At 39.2% G+C, this 24,400-nt stretch overlaps 1 protein-coding gene across 3 annotated transcripts in view; it reads right to left on the bottom strand.

Moving 5' to 3' along the window:
- Nucleotides 1-993: 993 nt before the first annotated feature.
- The window catches only part of APC (APC regulator of WNT signaling pathway), an 86,946-nt gene continuing 63,539 nt past the window's right edge, over nucleotides 994-24,400 (bottom strand). For all 3 annotated transcript variants that reach the window (XM_044445841.1, XM_044445843.1, XM_044445842.1), the window contains 6 exons: nucleotides 23,346-23,441; nucleotides 21,164-21,303; nucleotides 16,037-16,114; nucleotides 14,334-14,450; nucleotides 13,618-13,832; nucleotides 994-12,150 (listed from right to left, as the gene is read on the bottom strand). In XM_044445841.1, coding sequence (XP_044301776.1) covers nucleotides 5,595-12,150; nucleotides 13,618-13,832; nucleotides 14,334-14,450; nucleotides 16,037-16,114; nucleotides 21,164-21,303; nucleotides 23,346-23,441 — 7,202 coding nt within the window. In that variant the 3' untranslated portion in view covers nucleotides 994-5,594. The remainder of the gene's footprint in view (nucleotides 12,151-13,617; nucleotides 13,833-14,333; nucleotides 14,451-16,036; nucleotides 16,115-21,163; nucleotides 21,304-23,345; nucleotides 23,442-24,400) is intronic.

Below are 24,400 nucleotides of genomic sequence, written 5' to 3'. Positions count from 1 at the left end.
AATTGGAAGCATCTGGAGATCTAGCCATCCCAAGTCTAAGGCACTCTTACAAACACAGATCTGGTAGAAAAGGTTGGAAATGAGTGAAACCTTTGATAATCTGCTAGATGAATGAAAAATTAATGCAGCACTTGGACTGAGTGCTAACAAACAGCTACTCAGTACAAAGAAATGGATTTGGCTTTAGTGCACTAAAGAGTTGACTGACAAAGTACCAATGCATCTGCCAATAGCAGGAACATGTGGATCTCCAGATATTGTTAAGACTACAATAGTCCACACCCTTGACTATGCTAGCTAGGCCTGATATGGGAGTTCCACCCAATGTCAAAGCTACATTAAATTCTCACTTAATATGGAATAATGGTTGCTTTTTTAATCTTTTTTGTAGACTATTAAGGATTTTAAGTCTAACCCCTATTACAGTTTGACCATAAGAAAGCCCATATAGGCAAACATCAAAACAGTCTGTGTACCTGACCAGTTTTTCAGAGCATGCTTCTCAAAACTGAGATAAAACATTTTCATGCTTTGATAAGAAAAGCAGAACTAGCTATTGCATTCAGTCGTTATTATTAAAAATTATTCATGCAAGCATTGTGTGGGACGTGCAAAAGAGGCATTTCTTAGGTCCAGTGTCTTGGAAGATAGGAGGAATACAAATATGATGTTCAGGCTTATTAAGGAAATACTGCCATTTTTTGATCAAGTGCCCCAATGTAATATATGAATATTTCTCACATTGTGTTTGTTTTTTAATCCAGTTTGTTTTTAGAACTGTATTAACTAAGTTTTTAATCTTGGTTTTATTAATGTTAGGGGCTATAAGCACTTTTTGGGGTGGGGGGCATAAATCAAATTAAATCTGGGAATTATCAGAAGACTGGTTATGTGTGATGCTGCTGGAACGACACTAATGCTGAGTATGCACACAACATTCAGTAAGATTGGACAGAGCTACTTTCATCAAAAAATGTAAATGACATGTTGCAGTACATTAGAAAAAGCATTTTATTCAAGACACACATTTTCATCCAAGTTATTCATACTTTAACCCTATTTAAACTAAACAGTTAACCATACTTCAGCCCATTGAAATAAATGGAATTAAATCAGAATTGGGCAATACACATCCCCTCTCCCTTTCTGTGCAGCCCCCATTAGCCCCGTTGTTGTATTTGCAACAGCAACAAACAAACAAACTGGGTTGCTGCCAAAATTTGGAGACAAAATGATGGTGAAGAAAACTTATTTAGCTTTGAAACATGCCCTTTCTGGTGGGCACTGGGTGGTGGGAATGCAGTCTCTGCAGTGTTCTGAAGAAGAAACACCTTCCCTGGACTCCCAGGAGTTGTCTACCCCGACCTAATGAACAACTAATTCACTGTGCTACGCTAACCTGTAGATCCACTGGCTGGAGAGAGATCACCAACAGTTCTACTAGTGAAGGCTGGGGTGGGAAGACATGCCATGAAGGACTGCAGTACAACCACAGAAAGCTCCAGAAGTGTACATGTACTGCCGGAAGTGCTTCTACTTGCAGTAGGCACCAAAACAAGGTATTCCAGGGTAGGGCTGGGGATACCATTGGATCCACTACATCCAGAGTCCCTTCTTTCTCCCATGCAGTCTCAAATTCAGGCCCATCAGCTATGTCAGCCTAGAATGGCACAGTTAAATATGCTCAACACAACAGCTAATATAGATAACATAAAATAAATATTAACTCAAAGATTAGGACAAGCCCTGAAATACTTCCCATTCTATGTATTCTAAGCCTATTCAAAAATATCAGTTCTTGCAGATAGCTATAGTTAGTAGGAGAACCACATCTAGCTCATCATGAATTTGCAATTACCTGTCAATCTGGCATAATGAAGAATACAACTACCTTAATAGGAATACACCTATATAAATATATATATTTGTAATGGTAGCTGTATATTTACATGAAGTGCATGCACACAGAGACTGAATTTGGGATTGAACATGCTCACTTTGGAGTATTTTAATTTACAAGACCCATTGGCAACTTTGAGGAATTAAGAAGTTATCCAACTATACAGTTATGAATCTGTTAAACACAAAATTTCAAATTTTAATTTTTTTGCTTTCACACATTAAAAATATACAAAGGAAGTTAAGCTTCTCAAACATATTAATAGTCAGAGACACTACTTGGAAAATGACTACCTCATTTCTCTGAAGTCATGGTTGGTTTGTCACAGATATAAAAAAATTATCAGAATATTCAGCTTTTACATTGTCAGTACATAATGAACTGCAATGAACAACTTACAGGTTTAAGAAAAAGCATATCACAGAAGGTAAAGATACAGAAATGGAAACAATAAATTAATTGAAAACACAAATTGAAGATCACAATTCAATGAGTACTCTTTAAAGGAAAGGTATGGGCAATAATAAGCCTAAAATACAAGTATGGTCACAGCCTTAAAATAAATAGCTTTATATGCCACCTACATTGGAAATAAAAAGTATGCTGTTTATTTCAAAACAAAACAAAACAAGGAACCATTTGCACATTTGTTTTTCCTGGGCTTTTGTTGTTGCTTTTTTATATAAACTTAGGTTTTTCAAATGATTTATTTCAAAATAATAAAAGCCATCGGTCTTTATATATGATTGAGGAAGTTGAGAAAATCAATAAAATTTTCATTACCAGAACTGGGGAAACAAACAAAAAACTTCAGAAGAATCATTGGAACAAATTTCTTAATTTCTTGACTTGTTTTGCGTGGTGCATTATTTTTATAAATGAGTGATTAAATTCAGAAGAAATAAAAATAGCAGTAATCAGCAAGTACAAATTTAACAGCATCAGTGGTATCAAGTTGTTATTAAAGCTTGGCAGGTGTACACACTAGTACATACATGCAACCCCCTTGGTAAGCCTTTCCCCAGCTGTTATTCGCCATTTCTTTTAAGCAACAGCTAAGGCAGGGGAGACAGAATGAATTATATACTGATGAACAAATACTGATCCTGTTTATTTGCCTGTACTAGATGCTGTACATGAAGTACATTGAAACATATACATAAATGTATAACAAATACCATATTTCAGAAAGGTGGGGCTCGTGTCCACATAAGATATTCTACCAATATGGTATGCCACTAAATATGCCCAGTTAAAAGGCAAAGTATAGAATACATATAATCTTTTTAAGAGACAGTCAGGATTTGGGAGTTGTATATTTTCTTGCAATACCTTTTAAGAGACACCCTGCAATGAAGCCAACATATTTTATGGTCTTAAGAGTGCTAATTAAACAGGGATATAAATATTATAATATACAAATAACTCTGTCCTTGCAGCTGGAATTTCAAAGCATTATTGGACTGACCAATCCATCTATGTGATGTGCATTATTTAAGCAAGTGGAATGGCAGGGGGAAATTTTAAAAAAGGTGACAACATAATGGCTATGTTTGCACATAATCCTAAACTGTGGTTTAATATTAGAAGGCACATGCTACTACCTCTCCCCACATCAATACCATGTTTTCAGGCAATTTGGAAGCTTTAGGCTAACTGTCCAAACTGAGACAAATAACAACCATTTATAACTTATGCCTCATGGAAACAAGTCAGTTTCAAAGTTTAACAACACTGGCTTGTTTCATTAACCATAGTTAACATTAATCACAATTTAGCATTTCGATGCAACACTAACCTGTGATTAAACCAAAGCAGAAGTTTCCAAACTCTGTGTAGCTGCACCACTGGAGAGGAAAATGGGGAGTATATCAGCCAAAGGCTCACTGTGACTTATCCTCATAATGATAAACCATGGTTTAGTGATATATGCAAACCAGGCCATTGAATTGTTTGAATATGCATACTGTTAACACCAGTTTTGCTTAATGTAGGTTAATGTCTCTTTTGAAAAGATAAAAGTCATAGTAGAGCACTTGGCATAGTGTGCCATACAGTGAGAAGCATTGCCTTGTATTAAGCTGGCATATCTGAGGACATACGTAAGCGGATTCTGAACCCTACTACCAATAACTTTTAGGACTGTAATAACGAAAACCAGCCTGAGGTACACTTGACTTGCTTACTACTATCTTAATTAATCGTGTGCACACACATGTTGCTATTGTTGTATTGAGGCACTTAAGTTTAGCAGAGTACTTCTGTTGTAAACAGTCTAATGAAAGTCTCTGAAGTCAAAGCATACGTGAATACAAAGTTAGTTTATCCAGAGCGGCTTAATGTACAAATATTATTTTCTACTAAGACACTTAAATTTAGCATATTAGTCTCTAGTGTATACCCAAATTTTTAATAAAACCAAATAAAAATAATTGAAGTTTTCAATCTCAACTCCCCTCACACTTTCAGGAATTCTAAAATTATTTGTACAAAGCATAGCACGCTAGGCTGTGCAGTACGAAAACTATCGAAGTACTTCTTTTAGCCTCTTTCTGCACCTGCAACCAATTAATATTTCAACTGAAAATGCCAATGCTCTATCCAAATGCTGCAGCTGTTACATGGGTTTGTTAAAAGCTACTATAAACTGGAAAAGAACCAGTGTATGACTGTAACAGGCTCTGGGTGCAATCTAGATCCATTAAACTCTATGGGAATGTTGCCACCAACTTCAATGGAATATAGATTAACCCCAACAAGCCTTTTGAGTAAGTGCATTACTACATTATACAAAGAGAATTTCTCAAAAATACCAAAATTAAACATTGAGTTTCTTATGTACTGCAAAAGCAACACACAACAGAATGTACATACAGTAATAATTTATTCTGAAATGTCCATTTAGTTCTGTTGAGACCTCACCTATGTCTCATTAATAAAAGAGCAGCCATCTCACCTCAAATACCAGAATATACAACAAGTTACAGCATAGCAAAAATCCTACCTACTGTCTGTTAGAATCTAGTTCTGGTAAAATAATTTTGTTCAAGGTTTACACATACACAGATTGCCTTTTTTCTTTTCTTTTTTGCAGAGCACAAAACCAAAAGGTAATCATTACACCATAACTATCTATGCACGTTATGTGACCACAGAAATGTTAACTGTTTCAGAAAATGAACCATCAGTTCTATCCATGCAGAAAAAATAGGCTTGTTCAGCAGAAACCATATTACTGTGAATTTCACAGCCACATGATTAATCATTAGGTTAGGTGGCTTCACAAATACTAAGATGGAGTATTTTATTTTATTTTATTTTTGCATAAATACCAATTTCTCCCTGATGTACTTTAGTTAATTTGCTAATCTAGAAATGAGTAATACAGCAATAGTATTATTTTTTAAATCTCTGTTCATATCTCCTGAACCCCCCACCCCACCAAAACAATTAAAGGTATGGGTTGTTAATTAAATATATGTAAAACATACTGTACAAATATAATCACTTTAGCAATTTTATTGCTAAATTATCACTCGGGAATCCCTCAATTATTATCAGTGAAGACAAAGAATATCAAATATGGCTTCCAGAACAAGGACCTCTACAAGAATCAAACCTATTTACAACACACAAAAAATGTATAATTTCATCAAAAAGTTCCACATATAGCATAACACATCAGAATCTTTCATTAAACAGACGTCACCAGGTACGATCCAGAATGGCGTTTAGGACTTTGAGCACCACTTGAATCTGTACTTTCAGTCTTTGAATCTCGCTTTTTTGTACTGTTATTTACTGGCGTTGGTATCTGTGATGGCCGAACAGAACTATTATCCACACTGCTTTTCCTGGGGCTTGGATTATAGTTGAAAGGAGTCACTCGTGCTGCAACAGCTCCACTGGGAGAACTGTGTTTACTTGAGCTACTGGAACTGAATGGTGTACGTTCATTAACAGTGTTTTCACTAGTCTCTGGGGCAGGAATTGAATTGCTTAGCACAGGCTTTGCTTCAGTACCTTTCTTGTCTGGACTATCTGCTTGAATATAAGAATTTAGACGATTTTCTAACCCCATGGTGCGAACTGGAACATTTCCATTCCCTGCATTTTGTTTTCCATGAAGATCTTTAGACTCTTTACTATTCACATTACCTTTCTCAGAAAGGCTGTCAATAATGGGGGGAGTGTTTCCAGTGGGAGATTTTCCAGATCTAGGATTATTAATAGGACAGTCCTCGATTCTCACCCACACATCCTCTGTCTTGGAGACAGCAGGTGCCATCTGGTAAATTAAAGTTTTTGAATCGGTACCATTAGCAGTACATGATGAGGTATTCTGAGGTGGACTTGTCATTATCTGAGGAATTTCATTTTCCTTTATCTTTCTCCAAGTACCTTTTGTAGGTGCTTGGCTCTCTTTAGTTTGCCTGAGTCCAGAAAAAGCGCTTACATGTTGTTTTTCATCCTCACTTTTTGCCTTTTCACTGGATTCTGAAGAAGCTGACAGAATTGAGGAAGAACTTCCAGTCCTTCGCCAAGTGCTTACACGAGGAAGGGATGAGGAATGTTTACTGTGCTCACGCTTCCATGTCCCTGATCTATTAATTGGCAGCCTAGAAGGACTCTCAGAGTGAGATCGAGTTATGTCATGTCGTTTAGTTGGCCTCCCATCACTGTATTCTAAAGAAGGACTCAGATTAGGAGGTAACTTTCGCCACCCACTAGCTTGGATAGCTGAATGAGCAGATAAAGACATGTCAGGAAGTGAGGGACTTAAAACTGGGGTCTGTGTTTGTGACTGAGTGGGAGAGTCTGGTCTAGAAGGGGATAAAGATTCAAATGATGCAGACTCTTCTAATTTCCTTCTTAGAGTAGGACTTGGAGTTTCCTTAATAAAAGTCGACTGACGGACTAGAACAGGTCTCTCTGATCGGTCAGATTCACTCCCACTGGACTTGGCTGATGACATTCTAGATAATTCAGCCTTTTTGTTTGATCCACTGATACCAGAAACTTGATTTAAACCTTTTGAGGCAGATTCACTTCTAGGAATGCCACTAGTACTTTTAGGCAGTCCTGTTTGTTTTGCCATAGTTTGCTGACCCATCTGTCTGCCTGGGGATGTGTACGTCATTCTTCCTGAACCTGAAGACTTGGTGGAAGCTGTACTTGGAGATGATGTTCTTGGCAGCTGGGAGAGTTTATTAGGAGGACTTATGCCATTTCTGCCTGGAGAAATTGAATTTCGGCCAGGTGATTGCAGAGGCCTGGTTAAGGGTTGCTGTTGTGGTCTAGAAGGTGTAGAATCTCTAGATCCTGACCTAGAAGGTCCTTTACTTGATGCACCCTGTTGAGATGGCTGCCTGGATAGAGGGTTTGGTTCAGATTTCACAGATGGTTTGGTTACTCTAGGAGAACTAGTAGAACTCTGGCCTTCATTGGGGCTTTTAGAAGCTGTACTCTTTAGCTGGGGCCCTTTTTTAGAAACTGGACTAGTACTTGAAGAACTATTTCGAACTCCAGGAATATGAATCATTGTTCTTCCTCGAGAGATTGAGGGCATATTTGTCTGCAAAGGCTGTTTCAAATGACTTGTAAGTTCAGAATTAGAACGTGCTTTACCTGTAATCATACTTTTATATACTTTCTTTCCTCCTTTGATACTTTTATTTTCAGAATCTACTTTCTTACTTTCCAGTGTCCCCTTTTCACCTGGTTTAATAATTCTTGGACCCTTATTACTAGTAAAAGGTTTTTCTTCTTGGTCTGGTGTAAGATGAAAAGGTGATCCTAAAGAAATTCCAGATTTTAATGAAAGAATTGAATCAGAGTCTGATGAAGCTTGCCTAGATAGGGATGCTGCAGCAGCAGCTTGATGCAAGCTGCTAACTATAGAATTTGCACCTTCTTGAATAGCTTTCCAGTCAAAATTCTCTGAATCTGGTGAGAAACCATGCTCTGAATCAGGCCTTTGTATATCTTTCAGATCTAGTGTCAGATCTTCTGCCAAAATGCCTCCCATATTTCTAGAGCTATTTTTTTCACTGTCCCCCTTCGCTCTTGAAGGCTTTTTCTTTTTAGGCATAGCAGAACTAATACATTCCTGCAAAAGATCATCCTCCGAGTCAATACTGAGAGAACTGAGGGAACTGTTCCTTGAAAAACATACAGGAGTATCTTCAACATGAAATGATTTAGGAGCATAGCCAGAAACCTGTGGCCTATTTGATTCTATCTCTGCATCAGATGGTTCTATTTGTTCTACGGGTTCACTTTCTTTGTTGTTGTTTTCTTGATCAATATCACTGAGAGAACTCAGAGAAGAATTACGGGAAAAGCAAACAGGAGTATTTTCTATCGCAAAATTTTGTGTTTTTTCATCTGCAGCTGCACTCCTATCTGCAATATCTTTGGGTGACTGAGAGAAAGGGGCCTGTTTCTGCACCAGATGTTTTGATTGATTTCTTCCTGCTGCAGTGTGTTTTTGGCAAGCTTGTGTTCTGTTCTCTGATTGTTGGTTTGAGATCTGTTCTGTATTAGCACTGGATTTCATTTCACTTTCTTTCCCCTTTCTGAGTTCTGCCTTCTCCCTCGAAAGATCCACATCATCATCGAAGTCTAAAGAGCTCAAAGAGTCGTTTCTTGAAAAACAATATGGAGTTCCTTCAATTGGAGTGTAATGGTGGGGAGAATCAAATGTGAAGCTTCCTCTTGTACGCTCTTCATTATTTGGAAGTTTATCATTAAAGTCCCTTGAGTTATTTTTAACATTTTGTTTCTTTGTATCTTTGTTGTCTGTATGGGTTCGTTCACTACTAAAATTACTTTTTGGTTCTGTAGCTTTTCGTAACCGTGCTCTGTATTCATTACTTTGGGGCATGGGTTTTACTGGTGAGGTTGGTTTCTTTTTCTCAGCTTCCAGCTGATTTTTAGTATTTACTGATGAGGATGTAGATGCTTGCTGGATTTGATCCATTATCTTTTTCACTCTGAAAGGCTTATGGCTTTTCCCTTTAGGCATAGCAGAATTAATACATTCAGCAAGAATATCATCACCTTCTTCTCCTTTGTCATCATCCAACCCAACGGTAGTCCCAGTTGAACTTTTCCCATGAGTGTCATCGGTACTTCTGCCTTCTGTGGGAATGGTATCTCTCTTTTCAAATTCAGCTGATTCTGTTCCTGTAACAGCAGCTTCTGTACTGACCAATTCATTTGGTGGTGATTCAATTGTGAGATCACTCAGAGATGTAGCTGTTGAGAAATTTATTGGTGTTCCCTCCACACAATAAACACGTGGCATATCATCTCCAGGTGTAAAACTAACATGCTTCTGAGAATGTGATCTGTTCTGGGATGGGAGCAGCTTATATACAGGCAGCTGGCTTGGTTTCCTGGCTACAGGTGGAGGTATTTTTGAAGCTGTTATCTGTGAAGGCTTTTTGGCTTTACGTGATGATTTCGTTGGCATCGCAGAAATAATGCATTCCTCCAATATTTCAATATCATCTTCATCTGAATCATCTAGTATATCTTTTTCTGTTTCTGTGGGCTTTTCTGTCTTCTCTTGATTATCCTTTGTACTGTTTGGCTGTTCTGCTTCATTCCCATGGTCATTTTCATGTACAGGAGGCATTATTCTCAACTCAACATCTTTCTGAATAAATGGTTCATCAAGACTCAAAGCGCTTAGGCTTGATGAACAAGAAAACCCATCAGGCGTACTTTCTGTAGCAAAATGTAACAAGGTGTCTGCATCCTGCAATACCTGTACTCTCTGGACTGCTGTATTTACAGCAGTTTGTCTTGGTCCAGATTCTCGTTTTTCAGTATTGGGTATTTTAGTTTTGGCTACTTCTCTCTTTACTTGTGCCACTTGTGCAGGGGGTGGAGTTTTACTTCTGCTTGGTGGCATTGTTTGCCCAGGACTATCTGGAAGGTCACTTGGGCTTATAATGCCACTAACCATCCCACTGCAAGGTTCACTCTGAACTGAGCTAGCAATTGAACGACTCTCAAAACTATCCAAGGAACTTACTGAGGTGCACCTACTAAACATGAGTGGGGTCTCCTGCACATAATGTTCTGGTGGGCTCTTAGGAGTCTGAGCACCACTTTTTGAAGGAGATTTAGCGCCTGAAGAAAGCTCAACAGCTTTATGTCTTACTGAATCAGAAGGAGATAAAGTAGAAGTCTGAAGCCTGTTTGATTTTGTTCTAACGTGCTGAGAGGTTGATGTTTCATTTACTGTTCCAGCTGCAGTCCCACTATTTTCTTTCATTCCCACTATCTTTAGAGAATTATCAGTATCTGCTACACGTGTAGCTTGATCACGTCCCGTTTCATCTTCAGCTGATGACAAAGATGACAGAGAGCTACATCTTGAAAAGCATATTGGTGTATCTTCCACACAATAGGTTTGGATTGTTTCCTGGTTAATTGAGGGTGATTTGCAGGATGCAGACTTCTGAGTATGGCTTGTTCTATTCTGAGCAGAATTTGGATGAAGTTGGTTATGTCTCTTGGAGCCAGCTGAAGTTGATGTATTTCCACTACTTGATGAAATATGATCTGTTTTAGTGCTCTGTACTGATGGACTTTTTGAAAAAGAAAAAGATGGTTTCTGTGCAGGAGGAGGAACATCTGTTGAATATTTGAGGCTGTAATCAATTGGCTGATCCACATGTTGCTCCTCTTCATTGTATTTTATGCTATAGTTAGTTGGATGATCTTCTTCCTCATGCTGTTCCTCCTCTGAGTAACGCTCACTGTAATTAGTAGGTTTATCATCCTCATAATCATCAACTTGACATAAAGACTGGTTCACTTTTGGATTTATTCCATGACTGCAGCCTACTCTGCCTTGTTCTGAATTGTTGGATTCTCTTGATCTGAAAGGAGAGACACATTCTGGCTGTCCAAAAGCTGCCTGGTAGGTCATGTGTTTATTATCACCACTTTCAGTATATACAGTATATGCTCCACTTTGGCTTCTGGATTGCCTTTGTTCATTCTGCTTTATTTCGTCTTCTATTATATGTTTGGGTCTTGCCCATCTTTCATTCTGAGAGGGACTTTGCCTTCCAGAATTTAATTGCTCATCTGAATATTTTAGACTATAGTTTATTGGAGTATCTAGTTCTCCATCATTGTCATCCATATGATTAGCACTATGTATTTTATGGGCTAAATCAGCAGGATACTGTCCATAACTGCAAAATTTGCTTTCTTCATCTTCAGAATAGGATTCAATAGGCTTCATTTGCCCTCTTTTACCATAACCATCACTACTACTCACACTGTTTAAGCTATCATTAGAAGCTCTCTTATACTCCACTTTTGCATAAGGTACAGGACACGTCCTGTTCTCAGATTTAGCAAAGTTGTAAGTATTTGTGTGCGAATGGGCAGTGGATGTTCTTCTTAAAGCATTCCTGTCATCTGACAAACAGTGCATTTCGGTTAGAGATCCATTACTTCTCTCTTCTTGTGGAATATGCATACTGGTTACTTCTTCCATTACTTTAGAAATTTGGGCCGAAGCTGTAGAAATCTGCATTCCTATTCGTTTAGAAGAGTTCCCAGAACTTTCTGTTCCTGAATGATAATTGCTTAATCCTATTGCACGCTCTCTGTCCAAGCTTCTGTCCTTTTCTGACCGAGAACTCTCTATATTACCTCTGCTTGAAGAAGAGGAGCCAGGCAACATTGTATTGTTTAAATATGGTGAAAGCACAGTCATGTTACTACTATTAAAATTCTCTGACCTGCATACTCCATCTTCATGTCGATTACCATCTAAAACATATTCACTGTACAGGTTCTGTTTATGTCTTTGCTTATTACGGTGAGATGTTTTAGGACTTAAGTTATCGATGTTGTCAAAAGTCTCAGATAAATGTTGAGCATCTAACTCTGCTTCCAATGCTTTTTGTTTTCTGACATGAAGAGATGGCAAGCTTGAACCTGGAGACATGATGTTGGCATCCTTATATTTTGCAGGTCTGTTTGCCATTAGGTTCCTCAGAGCTGCTGCACTGCCCATGGCTATCATTTTGTGCTTTGAATGTATGAGATTTTTGAGCATGCTAACTGCTCCCATGTCCCACAATGCTTCCTGGTCCTTTGCATTTCGTGCAGAGAGGTTCCACAGTGTTCCACAGGCATTACTGACTATTGTTAAGCTGTGAGACTTCAAGTGATGTAACAGGGTTTGCAAACAGCTGCTCTCTCTTAGGATTTGCCTGGAATTAAGATGTGAACATAAAAACCTCCAGTAAGCATCACTTTAGCAAGACAAAAAATACTCAAGTTATCACTGTTTATTTTCTGTTGGTATTGCTGGAAGCATGCAAACAATATACAGGGTTGTCAATCCACATAAAGGCATGATCCAAAGAAGACTATTTGTGTACATAAATGCTATGGCTGAACTGAAACAGTTGCCCAGATTCTTAAGCACCCATCTGAGTCAGACATTTTAATTTTAATTTAACAATGGAACTTTTTCGGGGAAAGACATGTTTCAGAGGAGAAGGCACCACTAACCCTCACAGCAACAGAAGTGGTTTTCTGTTCTCCCTCCTCTCACTTTTTAAAAAACTTTCCAGTTTTTTAAACTGGAAGGCATAAGGACACTTTTACACAAAAAAGCAGAGGAGGGAGGATAGGAAGTTGCTTCTGTTGCCACTGTATGTGCTCCATGACCTTCTAGAACATTCCATCCTCCAAAAATTATTTCTGTCTCAGATCTCCCCAACAAATCATGACCTGTCTTTTAGCGAATGAACACTCAAACTCTCCCCACCAACCAACCTAGGAAACCACCTATTTCAGGGAGATTCAGTAAAGCCCTTACAACTTTAGGCACTGTCAATCTGAATGGTCTTTATTACCTTTGGGGATGACTTTCTGAATTGTCCTAGGAGCTGTACTACAGGCATATTTGCCTACAGCTTGCTGTTCTTCGGATTCCATCAAACCAATAAAAGACTTATTTTTAAATAATTAAGCAGATAATTGCCCAGTTAAAGATTTTGGTAGTTCAACACAAATAGCAGTATTGAATTTTGTCCTCCAATGAAATTTCTTAATCCACATTTTGTAAGAACACTGTACCATAAATAATTACCATACAAAAACATTCAGTACAATCTTAGTGTTTCAAGTGTTGAACTGGGACTCAGGAGATCTGGGTTCTAGTCCCCACTTGATCAAGAATCTCACTGGGTGACTTTGGGCCAAACCCTGACTACCATCCTAACTCACCTCACAAGGTTGTTGTGAGGACAGGGGAAATCCGAAAGGAAACAGAAATGCTCCTTTCTGAAATGCGGCAGGTTGACAGAGGTTGCATAGAGGAGCTCCTCTCACTTGTCCTGTTCTAAAATGAGCGTGCCTGCTTATTTTAGGGGACTACTTTTGCAAGTACTAAATCACCACTGCATAAGCAGTAAATGCCACTCAGTGGAATGGCAGGACTGGACGCTCACAGAATGGAAGTGGTGATGGACTCTGTTTGCAGACAGGTAGCTCTGGATAATGTTCAATGTCTGCTCCACCATGAATCTGCATAAAATATAGGGCTTGCTTCCATGCAGAAAGCTGAACCTGGAGTCATGAACCTACAGTACAGGCAGAGGGGATGCAGGGCCACTTCAACAACTCTGGTAAGATGGGTGAAATATAAAGAAATAAAGTGGAACACCTACCTATGGTCTTCATTTGTAGCAATCAAGCTAGAGACATTACGCAGGATTCCACCTCCACTTTCAATGATGGCTAAAGTATTTGTTTGGCTCCGGTAAGTCAGTGTGCCAACTAAAAAGGCAAGAGCACCATCCACAGCACAAATATCAGCTTTATTTTCAGTGCAATGTGCTGACAAATTCCATAAGGCACTCAACACACTTTTTAGGGTAGATTCCTGCAGGGAGTAAAAATACACAGTTCTGAGGTGAAACTATGAATTAAGTAATGAGAATTTTGATACTTTAATAGCAGCTTCATTGTCAGAACTGCACACATAGTACAAGTGAGCCTCGTTGATTCACTGGGACATACTTCTGAGTATGCCCAAAATTTCACTGTAACTTAGTCATAAGGTCCCACTGCAATCCATGGCAAACAAATTACTTCAGCTGGTTTTATTGGAAGTCAAGTGTGACTAACTTAGTATGAATCCAACTTGATAGGTTTGAATATGTGGCTCCTAACAAATAAACACAGGAATCGGGCAAGTTCTGAAAATGTTTCAGTCTGCTACTGGACTAAGGAACTCTAAGTAGAATCCAACTAGTTTCTCTGTGCTCATAAGAAGACTTCTGTCAGCAAAGGGATACTAGTTTTTATTTACTTAAACTTTTTTTAAAAGGTATCAAAATAATTCTAGATACATAAATATTGAAAATTATTTTGCAAACAGGACCTTTTTAACTTCCAAAGCACACTCCATCAAGGCTTTCACACTTCCAACCTCACGTAATGTCTTCTTACTGTTCACATCTGCTCGCCAAGACAAATTTCTCAATACACTTGCAATTACCTATAAAATGGCATAAGAAAGCTTAATTTAACTTTTACATCTCTTATGATTTTCACCTACTGTATGATACTTGCTGAACACCAGAAAATGGTTCAGGATGTCGCATTTCTGCATATGTCTATATAAGCTATTACGTGTATTGAATTTTTAATTTTTAAACAGAATGCTTAGGATTTTGAGTCAGAAGTCCAATGGTGCAGTTCAAATGGTGTGTGTGTTTATATACTATCCATGGTAAAATTACATAGTTTCTTCATGCTTTATACTCTTCACCCAAACAATGAAAACATTAGTAATTACCTATTTTGTAAGTTCTAATTGTAATTGCATGTTTGGGGTGAAGTTTACATATAAATAATGATGTAATTATTTATATAATCCATCAGTTCAATTTGAAATAAAATCAGATCTTAATCCAGATAGACTACTCATTAACATTCCTGGGGAGAAAAACAAGTATGACGAATACAAGACATCACATCTAGACAATGCATTGTTAATGAATGTGAATGCATATGTTTTAACGTAAGATTAGAGCAACAAATCTAAGACTTTCAGACTTTGTGAATCAGCTGACAGCCACCCAGCAATCCATCCACATCTTGAAATTCAAAAGTTCCTAATATAATCCTATTAGATAAAGGAGCAAATAAACTGGATAAAATACTTGGGCCTTTTCTAATCTTAACAGTAAAAGTGGTATAATTCTATGAGGGTGTTTCTGGCTCAGATTTCTCTTACCAAAGGAGTAGAATATTAGTTAATGTAGCAGCAAAGAGATTCATGTAAGAATATATGAGTTAGCAAATAGCTAACTGGATTTATTTTTAAACTCTTTTTATTTTTTATTTCAAAACAGTATGGTTTAGAAAGAAGAGGAAAGAAGAAAAAACAAGAATACAAATAAAAATTACAAAGAAACACCAAGGGTTCTTAAACAAATGTTACACAGAATGTCAAATATTTTTTAAAATCACTGTAAATCAACAATTACTATCCTTTCTACTCAATCACTTTTTTGCACTTAATTAAAATTCACTGTAGATTCTTCTACTCTCAAACATTTTCTCCAAAATTCTGTTCCCTTTTTACCTATATTTTTGCATTGTTATTATCCTTATTAGGAATACAATTTCTACTTAGCATTTTCTTTGGATTATTATCTTTCTACAAAGTTAGTCTTATCTTACTACATAGTTGCCTACTTATTTTTCCAATTTTTGATAATTAAATTTCTTAAATTTATTCTGCTTTCTATTTTAAAGCAGTTTTAACTCTAATTGCAGTTATTATGTACTTAAGTAGCTCTATTCATCTTAAGTCAATTTTCTATAACAAAGCATCAGTACAAGAGTTAATCTGTAACAATATTTTCAGAATTCTATTTCATTTCTATAACCCTTACTATAATAGCAAAGCATTAATTTAAATGTTACTCTCTGCGAATATTTTCAAAAATTCCACTTATTCATACATAGATTTTTTTAAAAAGTAAGTTGTGCATAGTAGAGTTTCTGATTCTGAAACCCTTGAAAGTACATACAGAACACAGCAGCAGAAATATTCCACTAATAAATAAAATTTACCTGCTGCAAATCTTCACTTTCAGATTTCAACTGGGCTACAAGAGCTCTCATGCAACCCTTCATAGAACACAGTGTGGCCTATTTAAAAGGAGAAAAAATCTGTCAAACAAATGATTGCAGGTGATCACGAGTTCTTTTTTTAATGGTAAACTTAAATAATATAATAAATATGACAATTATTATTTCTATTCCTCCTTTCTGCAATGTATGTGCTCAAAGAACCTAACGAGAAAATGAAAACAATTGCACAATAACCTACATAGTAAAACAACAGTAGTGAACAGCACTTTAAGATAATCAGGGAAGTGACTGAGTTAAATGCACATTGGAACAAAACCTTCTGTTCTTAACCAAAGGATCTCTCTACCCAAGCTGTCCTATAGACTTCAACTAAGTTCCAACTAGGAAGGCCCTGCCCCTCATACATACTGAACCTCAGATACCATGAAAACACCAAGCAGGCACTGCACAGTGGAACTGGGTTTTCCAGCAAGTTTATAGGTGATGAGGCCATTCCAGTGACATCCTTTTTATTATTATTATTATAACATTTCTATGCCGCCCCTTGCCGAAGCCTCGGGGCGGCTTACAACACAATAAAATACATTGAAATACAATAGAACATAATAAATTACCATTAAATACAAAAAATAAGATTAAAATTATCAGTATAAAATAAGTAAATAAATAATATAGGAGGAGAAAAGAGAAGGAAGAAGAAGTTGCCCTGGCCAGATCATATGTTTTAACAATTAAAATGAGGTTTAAATAAAAAGGTCTTTACCTGGCGCCGAAAAACCAGTAACGACGGTGCCAGGCGGACCTCTTTGGGGAGTGAATTCCATAGGTTGGGCGCCACCGCAGAGAAAGCCCTCCTCTGAGTACTTACTCTCCTAATTTCTTTCATGGAGGGTTCCCGGAGAAGGGACTCTCCCGCAGATCTCAAAGGGCGGTCGGGCATATACGGACGTAAGCGCTCGTTCAAGTAGCCAGGACCCAAGCCGTTTAGGGCTTTATAGGTCATAATCAACACCTTGAATTGGGCCCGGGCTTCAATGGGAAGCCAGTGAAGCTGACGGAGGACTGGAGTCATGTGAGCATAACGCCCAGTCCCCGTCAGCAGCCTGGCAGCTCTATTTTGCACCAATTGAAGTGTTCGGACTGTCTTCAGGGGAAGCCCCATGTAAAGCGCGTTACAGAAGTCTAGGCGGGAAGTCACCAGCGCGTGTGTCACCGTCGCCAGGCAGTCGTACTCCAGGTAGGGGCGCAGCTGATTAATCAGCCGAAGCTGAAGGAAGGCGCTCCTCGCCACCGCTGTCACCTGAGCTTCCAAAGAAAGCTCCAGATTGAGGAGTACTCCTAAGCTGCGGACCTTATCCCTAAGAGGGAGCGTTGCACCATTCAGGACCTTGTCCCAGGCTGTTTAAAGTTTTAAAGAATCAAGGCCAGTATATTGCACTGAGCACAGAAACAGATTTTTAATCAGTATCAGCATACCAGTACTGGTATTGGTACTAGAATGGAATGATATGCTCCAATTTCTTTGCCCATGCCAATTCAATGGTTGAATTATGGAACAACCGGTATTTCTGGACTTCAAAAAACAGCCCCACATATTTACTATATTTGTATATTGACTTTTTTCCTGAAAAGAATCCAAAAGGCATCTTATATAATCTTCCTCTCAATTTTAGCATCACAACAGCCCTGTGAGTTAGTTTAGGCTGATAAGTAGTAACTGGCCCAAAGTCACCCCATGAGCTTTTTGCCCAAGGAAGAACTTGAATCTGAATCACCTGAGTCCTAATCCACACTGTCACACTGGCCCACGTGTAATTCATAGATTACTTCTCACTTCTTCAAGTAAGAACTCAGTTGACTTTCCAGATTGAATTAGTAAATGATACTTTTGATCGCATGAACATCCAGAAACAGTGCTGGAATTAGGAGCAATCCCAAACTGGTTCAAGTACTAGATCAGTGATTTTTTTTCCTATTAACCAGCCAGGCATTCAGGAATGACACCTGAGGACCCAATAAGACTGAAGGAAGCACACAGTAGTCTTATCTTACTTCCCCCTTATCTGGTTTGTCCTATACCCATCACCAAACCTTTCCTTCCCCTTCATGGATCTCTGCCTTGCTGTGGTGAAGGGGCTTGTGTAGCACAATGAAGCTATGAGCTATGCCATGCAGGGCCACCCAAGATGGACAGATAATAGCAGAGAGCTCTGACAAAAGGTGATCCACTGGAGAAGGAAATGGCAACCCACTCCAGTATCCTTGCCATGAAAACCCCATGGACAGTATCAACAGGCAAAGAGAGATGACGCTGGAAGATGAGCCCCACAGGTCAGAAGATGTCCAATGTGCTGCTGGGGAAGAGCAGACTAGTACTATTAGCGCCAGAAAGAATGAAGCGACTGAGTCAAAGCCGAAAGGACACTCAGTCACGGATGTATCTGGTGGTGAAAAGAAAGTCTGATGCTGTAAAGAACAATACAGCACTGTGCCTCAGATCATGTGCTTCTTGTTGCAAAATTCAGGCTTAAATTGAAGAAAGTAGGGAAAAGCACTAGGCCACTCAGGTATGACCTAAATCATATCCCTGATACAGTAGAGGTGACAGATAGATTTAAGGAATTAGATCTGATAGAGTGCCTGAAGAACTATGGACGGAGGTTCGCAACACTGTACAAGAGGTAGCAACTAAAGCCAACCCAAAGAAAAAGAAATGCAAGAAAGCAAAATGACTGTCTGAGGAAGCTTTATAAATAGCTGAGGAAAGAAGGGAAGCAAAAGACAAGGGAGAATGAGAAAGATACACCCAATTTAGCTGTCTAAATAAAATAAAATGAATGCAGAATTCCAGAGAACAGCTAGAAGAGATAAGAAGGCCTTCTTCAATGAACAGTGCAAAGAAATAGAAGAAAACAATAGAGTAGGGAGGACCAGAGATCTCTTCAAGAAAATTGGAGATATGAAGGGAATGTTTCATGCAAAGATGGGCATGATAAAGGACAAAAATGCCAAGGACCTAACAGAGGCAGAGGAGATTAAGAGGAGGTGGCAAGATTACACAGAAGAATTATACAAGAAAGAGCTTAATGTCCCTGATAACCACGATGGAATGGTCACTAAAGCCTTTGATTGTGTGGATCACAACAAATTGTAGCAAGTTCTTAAAGCGATGGGACTACCAGACCATCTTAATTGTTTCTTGAGAAACCTGTATGCGGGTCAAGAAGCAACAGTGAGAATTGGACATGGAACTACTGATTGGTTCAAAATTGGGAAAGGAGTACGGTAAGGCTGCATACTGTTGCCCTGCCTATTTAACTTATATGCAGAGCACATCCTGTGAAAGGTGGGGCTTAATGAATCACTAGTTGGAATTAAGATTGCTGGGAAAAATATCAACAACCTCAAATATGCAGATGATATCACTCTAATGGCAGAAAGTGAAGAGGAACTAAAGAGCCTCTTGATGCTGGTGAAGGAGGAGAGCACAAAAGTTGGCTTGAAACTCAACATCAAGAAAGCTAAGATCATGGCATCCAGTCCTCTCACTTCCTGGCAAATAGATGGGGAAGAAATGGAGGTAGTGACAGATTTTATTTTCTTGGGCTCCAAGATCACCACAGACGGGGACTGCAGCCAAGAAATTAAAAGACGCTTGCCCCTTGGGAGGAAAGCTATGGGAAATCTAGACAGCATACTAAAAAGCAGACATCACCCTGCTGACAAATGTTCGTATTAGTCAAGGCTATGATTTTCCCAGTTGCAATGTATGGATGTGAAAGCTGGACCATAAGGAAGGCTGAGTGCCGAAGAATTGAGGCCTCTGAACTGTGGTGCGGGAGAAGACTCCTGCAAGTCCCTTGGACTGCAAGGAGATCAAACCAGTCAGTCTTAGAGGAGATCAACCTTGACTGCTCTTTAGAAGGCCAGATACTGAAGATGAAACTCAAATACTTTGGCCACCTAATGAGAGGGAAGAACTCACTGGAGAAGAGCCTAATGCTGGGAACAATTGATGGCAAAAGAAAAAGGGGACGGCAGAGGATGAGGTGGCTAGATGGAGTCACTGAAGCAGTCGGAGTGAGCTTAAGTGGACTCTGGGGGATGGTGGAGGAAAGGAAGGCCTGGAGGAATGTTGTCCATGGAATTGCGATGAATCGGATGCGACTTCACAACTAAGAACAAAAAGAATCCAAGCACATTCTTATTTTTGCCATTTATTCACTCCCCAAAACTAGGAGTATCAGAAATAACTTTCCTTTTCCATCTAGAAATGGGGTAGCTCCACCAACATATGGTACCCACAGGGTGAGCTCTCTTCAAACACACCTGCTACTGAAAAGTCCCTATACCTGCACAGGGCCAGGGGAAAACCGTCCTCCTCCAGAAACACTCTCTGGAGAAGAGGCATGCCAGTGGGTAGATATCAGAATCTGCTGAGAGTTGGGCTTTGCCACTCAGGGAGATGATCATACAGCTTCTCTGGGTTCTCATGGTAGTGGCAGCGGAGAACTCCCTGAAAAAGAATTTTTGAAAATCTCCCTACTGCTCTGTTCTCCTAGCCTCAATTCTGCTGCTGCTTCTGTCACTGTTATCGTAAGGAACAGTTCCTTTCCTCCCCAGAAATGGCTGCTGGGGATGCAGTTCCAGTGGCTAGATGACAACATCTGTTGGGGTTGAAGATCACCTCACTTAGACAGATATTTGATACCGCTTCTTGTGGCTTCTTGCAGCAGCTATGGGAAAGGAAGGGAGCTAGATGAAAAGTTAAAAAACAGTTATCACCGTTTTTAATTCCTTCCAGTCGCTGCTCCATGCCATGCTGGCTGATGCATGCTTGTAAGCCTTTTCTATGTCTAAATTTGCATAGGACAGTATCTTTAAACTATCAAAAACAATCCTTTTATTTGCAAAGGATAATAGCATGCCATGTAAAAAAAAAATGCAGAGGGACTAAGTGAATCACTTTTTGTTCCATATCCAGTTTCATTGTGGTAGCTTAATGTTAACAAAATTATTAAACAATTTTTATATGTAGAATAGCCCAAATTCCAAACGCTACAGCAAAAATATTAAGCAAGGAAAATACATAGTAAAAACCCCTACCTTATTTGCTACATCTCCAAAAGTTAAATTTGTCAGAGCCATTCCAGCATATCGTCGTAATGTGACACTATAGTGGTCATTAGTAAGCCCATACATTTCACAGTCCACCTGCAGCAATTCTGCAATTGCTTGCAATCCCCCTATAAAAATAATTGAAATATTTGTAATATTTTTTTTCTCAGCCAATATTTTCATTTTCCAAAATTTCAAGGACAAAGCAAGAAAATAGCTAAAAGAATTTCTAACTGAACAACAAATGAAGACATGTCTTAAAGAACAAGGGATGTGTTAGGATAAAGTATTATCAATCCAAGAGAAAAGCAAACAAACCAATGTGATTCAGAATTATAAAAACATATCTTTACATATTGCAATACCCTAAACATTCAGTGCTTCAATGCTTTTCTTCTGTTTTATACTTATATCATGCCACAAGTTGAGCTGAAAGAAAAGAATCATATGTACGTAGAACCACTGCTATTTTCCCCTGCATATATGCCAAATTGTGACCTTACGACTGAGGGGTCAGGAATCAAGATGCTCATCTGAATATATATTTTCAAATTAGGAACCAAAGAATTCTCCATAAAGTCAAAATGGTAGTTTGGAGAGGTGACTTTATGGCTTATACACAAAATCATACCCTTTTATTCTAGGACAGGCTTTTTCCTCCCAGTCTCTTCCAGGTTCATGAGATATGTTGATCTCCGTGGCTGAGGGATGCTGGGAGGTGTGATCCAACAAATATGAGGGCACCAGATTGGATAAGGCTAGTCATACCTGACTGCCCTTCTGGACTTCTTACCCACACTGCAGAGAGATGTAGGATGGAGCCATGGTTCAAGATACTTCCTACCCCTGCAGACTTGTGAGTCCTCAGTGCATTGTTGCAACCTAGCAATGCACATAGATGTTTATGTCCATGCAGTTAGTATGGCAGAGTATGTTTGTACATTGGCACACTGCATGGCAGCAAAGGGGAGTACTACTCTATTGTTAGAGCAATGGTGCTACTCTAATGAGTAAGCAGTTGCTTCAGCTGAGCAGCAGGCAAAAATAGCAGCTGGCTGAGAGCACACCCAAGGGATTTACAGAACAATGAGGGACAGATGGGCAATTAAGCAGGAGTAGTGCACCATGGGATTTATTTACAGCTGGGAGGCTGATGGGATACCTGCTGCAAGTAGGAGGAATGAGGAAGGAGGGTGGAAATCACACAACCATGGAAATCACACACAAAACCACACTTAGCAGTAGTCATGCAAGATGACTTAGTATAATGTGTGAATGTAAACTGTATGTTTCTTGTAAACAATATATTGCTATTTAGTTGGTTAATTTGTTTGATTTGTACTCAGTCTTTCTAATTTAAAAAAGGCACAAAAAGCCAAAAGCCACTTACTTTCTTTTACAATACTTTTAGTTTCAGTACCAATGAACCGGGCACAATGGGAGCTTCCTGGAAAGTCCAGAAGACATGGGACTACAATAAATGTGCCCAGTCTCTGGTTCTCTTTGTAATCCAACTCCCAAGTTGGATAGTCAATTTTCTAGGCAGACCTCAGATAGGTCCATAGATTAGAATATCATGAAAGAGTTGTCACAAAATGGACACTGTCATCTGACCTAGCATTACCCCTCCCTAGCTCCTGGGCCTCATATTCTCACTCCTCCCTCTTCTTGATAAGGAGCCTGTGTTCTCATGCATTCAGAGGGCCCAGCTGGATTGTCCTCCAAAAGATTAGATGACAGCCAGATTTTCTCCTCTCTGTCTCCAGCTCCCACACCCTAAGCACCTCATCAACATTTTTCTCCTCCCCATTTGACTCAGTCAGTTTCCATGTCTTCCTGGGAGTCTTTCTGCAGATGTGCTCAGCCCAGTCCCTATTACCACACACACATCCTTCCAATATCTCTAACGCCCAAACAGTTCTTACTATACAAATACTCAGAATTCCAAATTCTGGCATTCCATATAACAAGTATTTGTCCATTACAAAATGCGGAACAAGGATAATTTACTTCATCTGACACACATATACTCCCAAACATGACAACAGATTAAATTGATGGGAAACGGGAATGATGTATTATATCTTTGGCTCATAAAATTTCTTCTCGCAAGTATATGGATATGAAGAGAAAGATTAATTTTCTTGTAGTGTAATCCTTTTGGACTTACCGAGCTCATTCATTGCATGCCTGTGCTCTTCATCAAATGAAAGCTTCATTAGCACACATACTGCAGGACAGATCTGATGGTCAACTGGAGCTGGCACTGTGTCAGAATAAGGAAAATAATTGCCATTTATTTTGTCAATTAAGATTTTAATAACACAAAATTTGGAAGTCAGGCTTTAAAACTGTTTATTGAAATGCAATATAATTATCACACAGACTGCCAACTATGCTTCAAGTGCAACAGTGGATCCAGTAGCATGGATATATTTCACACTTGATTAAGTAGAAATAGTTGAGACCCTGTAATGAATAACAGCTACCCACTGTCAAAGGTCACAGAATTTTCCAACCACAATCACTTCCACATTGCCTAGATACAGATTCCATCTAACACTCTCTGTAAACAGTACTGTGATAACTGAGACTTCCAAGCCTAGCTATACTGTATGGCAAGAAGGAGGCAAGAAGGTAGTAATGATCTAGGAGTTTTTGCTGGGTAGTACTGGGCTTTGGACATCACCTAACAGCATCATATGCTGCTCTTTCTCTCCATGAAATGGAGCAAGGCTCATGTAAGAAATGAGAATGAGACAGAACAATTCTGTAGAAGATGGCAGCTTGCTATCACACCAACTGGAACTGACATGACAAGTTATTCCTCAGCAGTATCAATTGGATTACACAGTCATGAATGAATCCAGTGTATCAAAGACACTGAAAGATCTATCACAGGGGTCCTCAAACTTTTTCAATAGGGAACCAGTTGAAAGGCAGCGGCCACCCGGGCTGGTGGGGGGGGGGGTGCCTGGGCACGCGGACCAGTGAGGTGTCATCAGGTGCATGTGAGGTGGTGTTGCACGTGCGCGCGGCGGTGGCAACTCGCTCACTCGGCGAACTCCCAGCAAGTCCAAAACCACCTCTGAGCAAGCAAGCCACCGCTACCAGCCCGCACTGCAAGGCAGCGGCGAGCACGTGTGCGTGGGGGAGGCAGGTGGCAGCGGTGGCTTGCTCGCTCGTAGATGGTTTTGAACTCATTGGGAGATCTCCCAATGAGTT

Source organism: Varanus komodoensis, unplaced genomic scaffold (assembly GCF_004798865.1).
Source record: "Varanus komodoensis strain SLA01 unplaced genomic scaffold, ASM479886v1 scaffold5, whole genome shotgun sequence".
NCBI lineage: Eukaryota > Metazoa > Chordata > Lepidosauria > Squamata > Varanidae > Varanus > Varanus komodoensis.
This window is presented reverse-complemented; position numbering and strand designations above follow the sequence as displayed.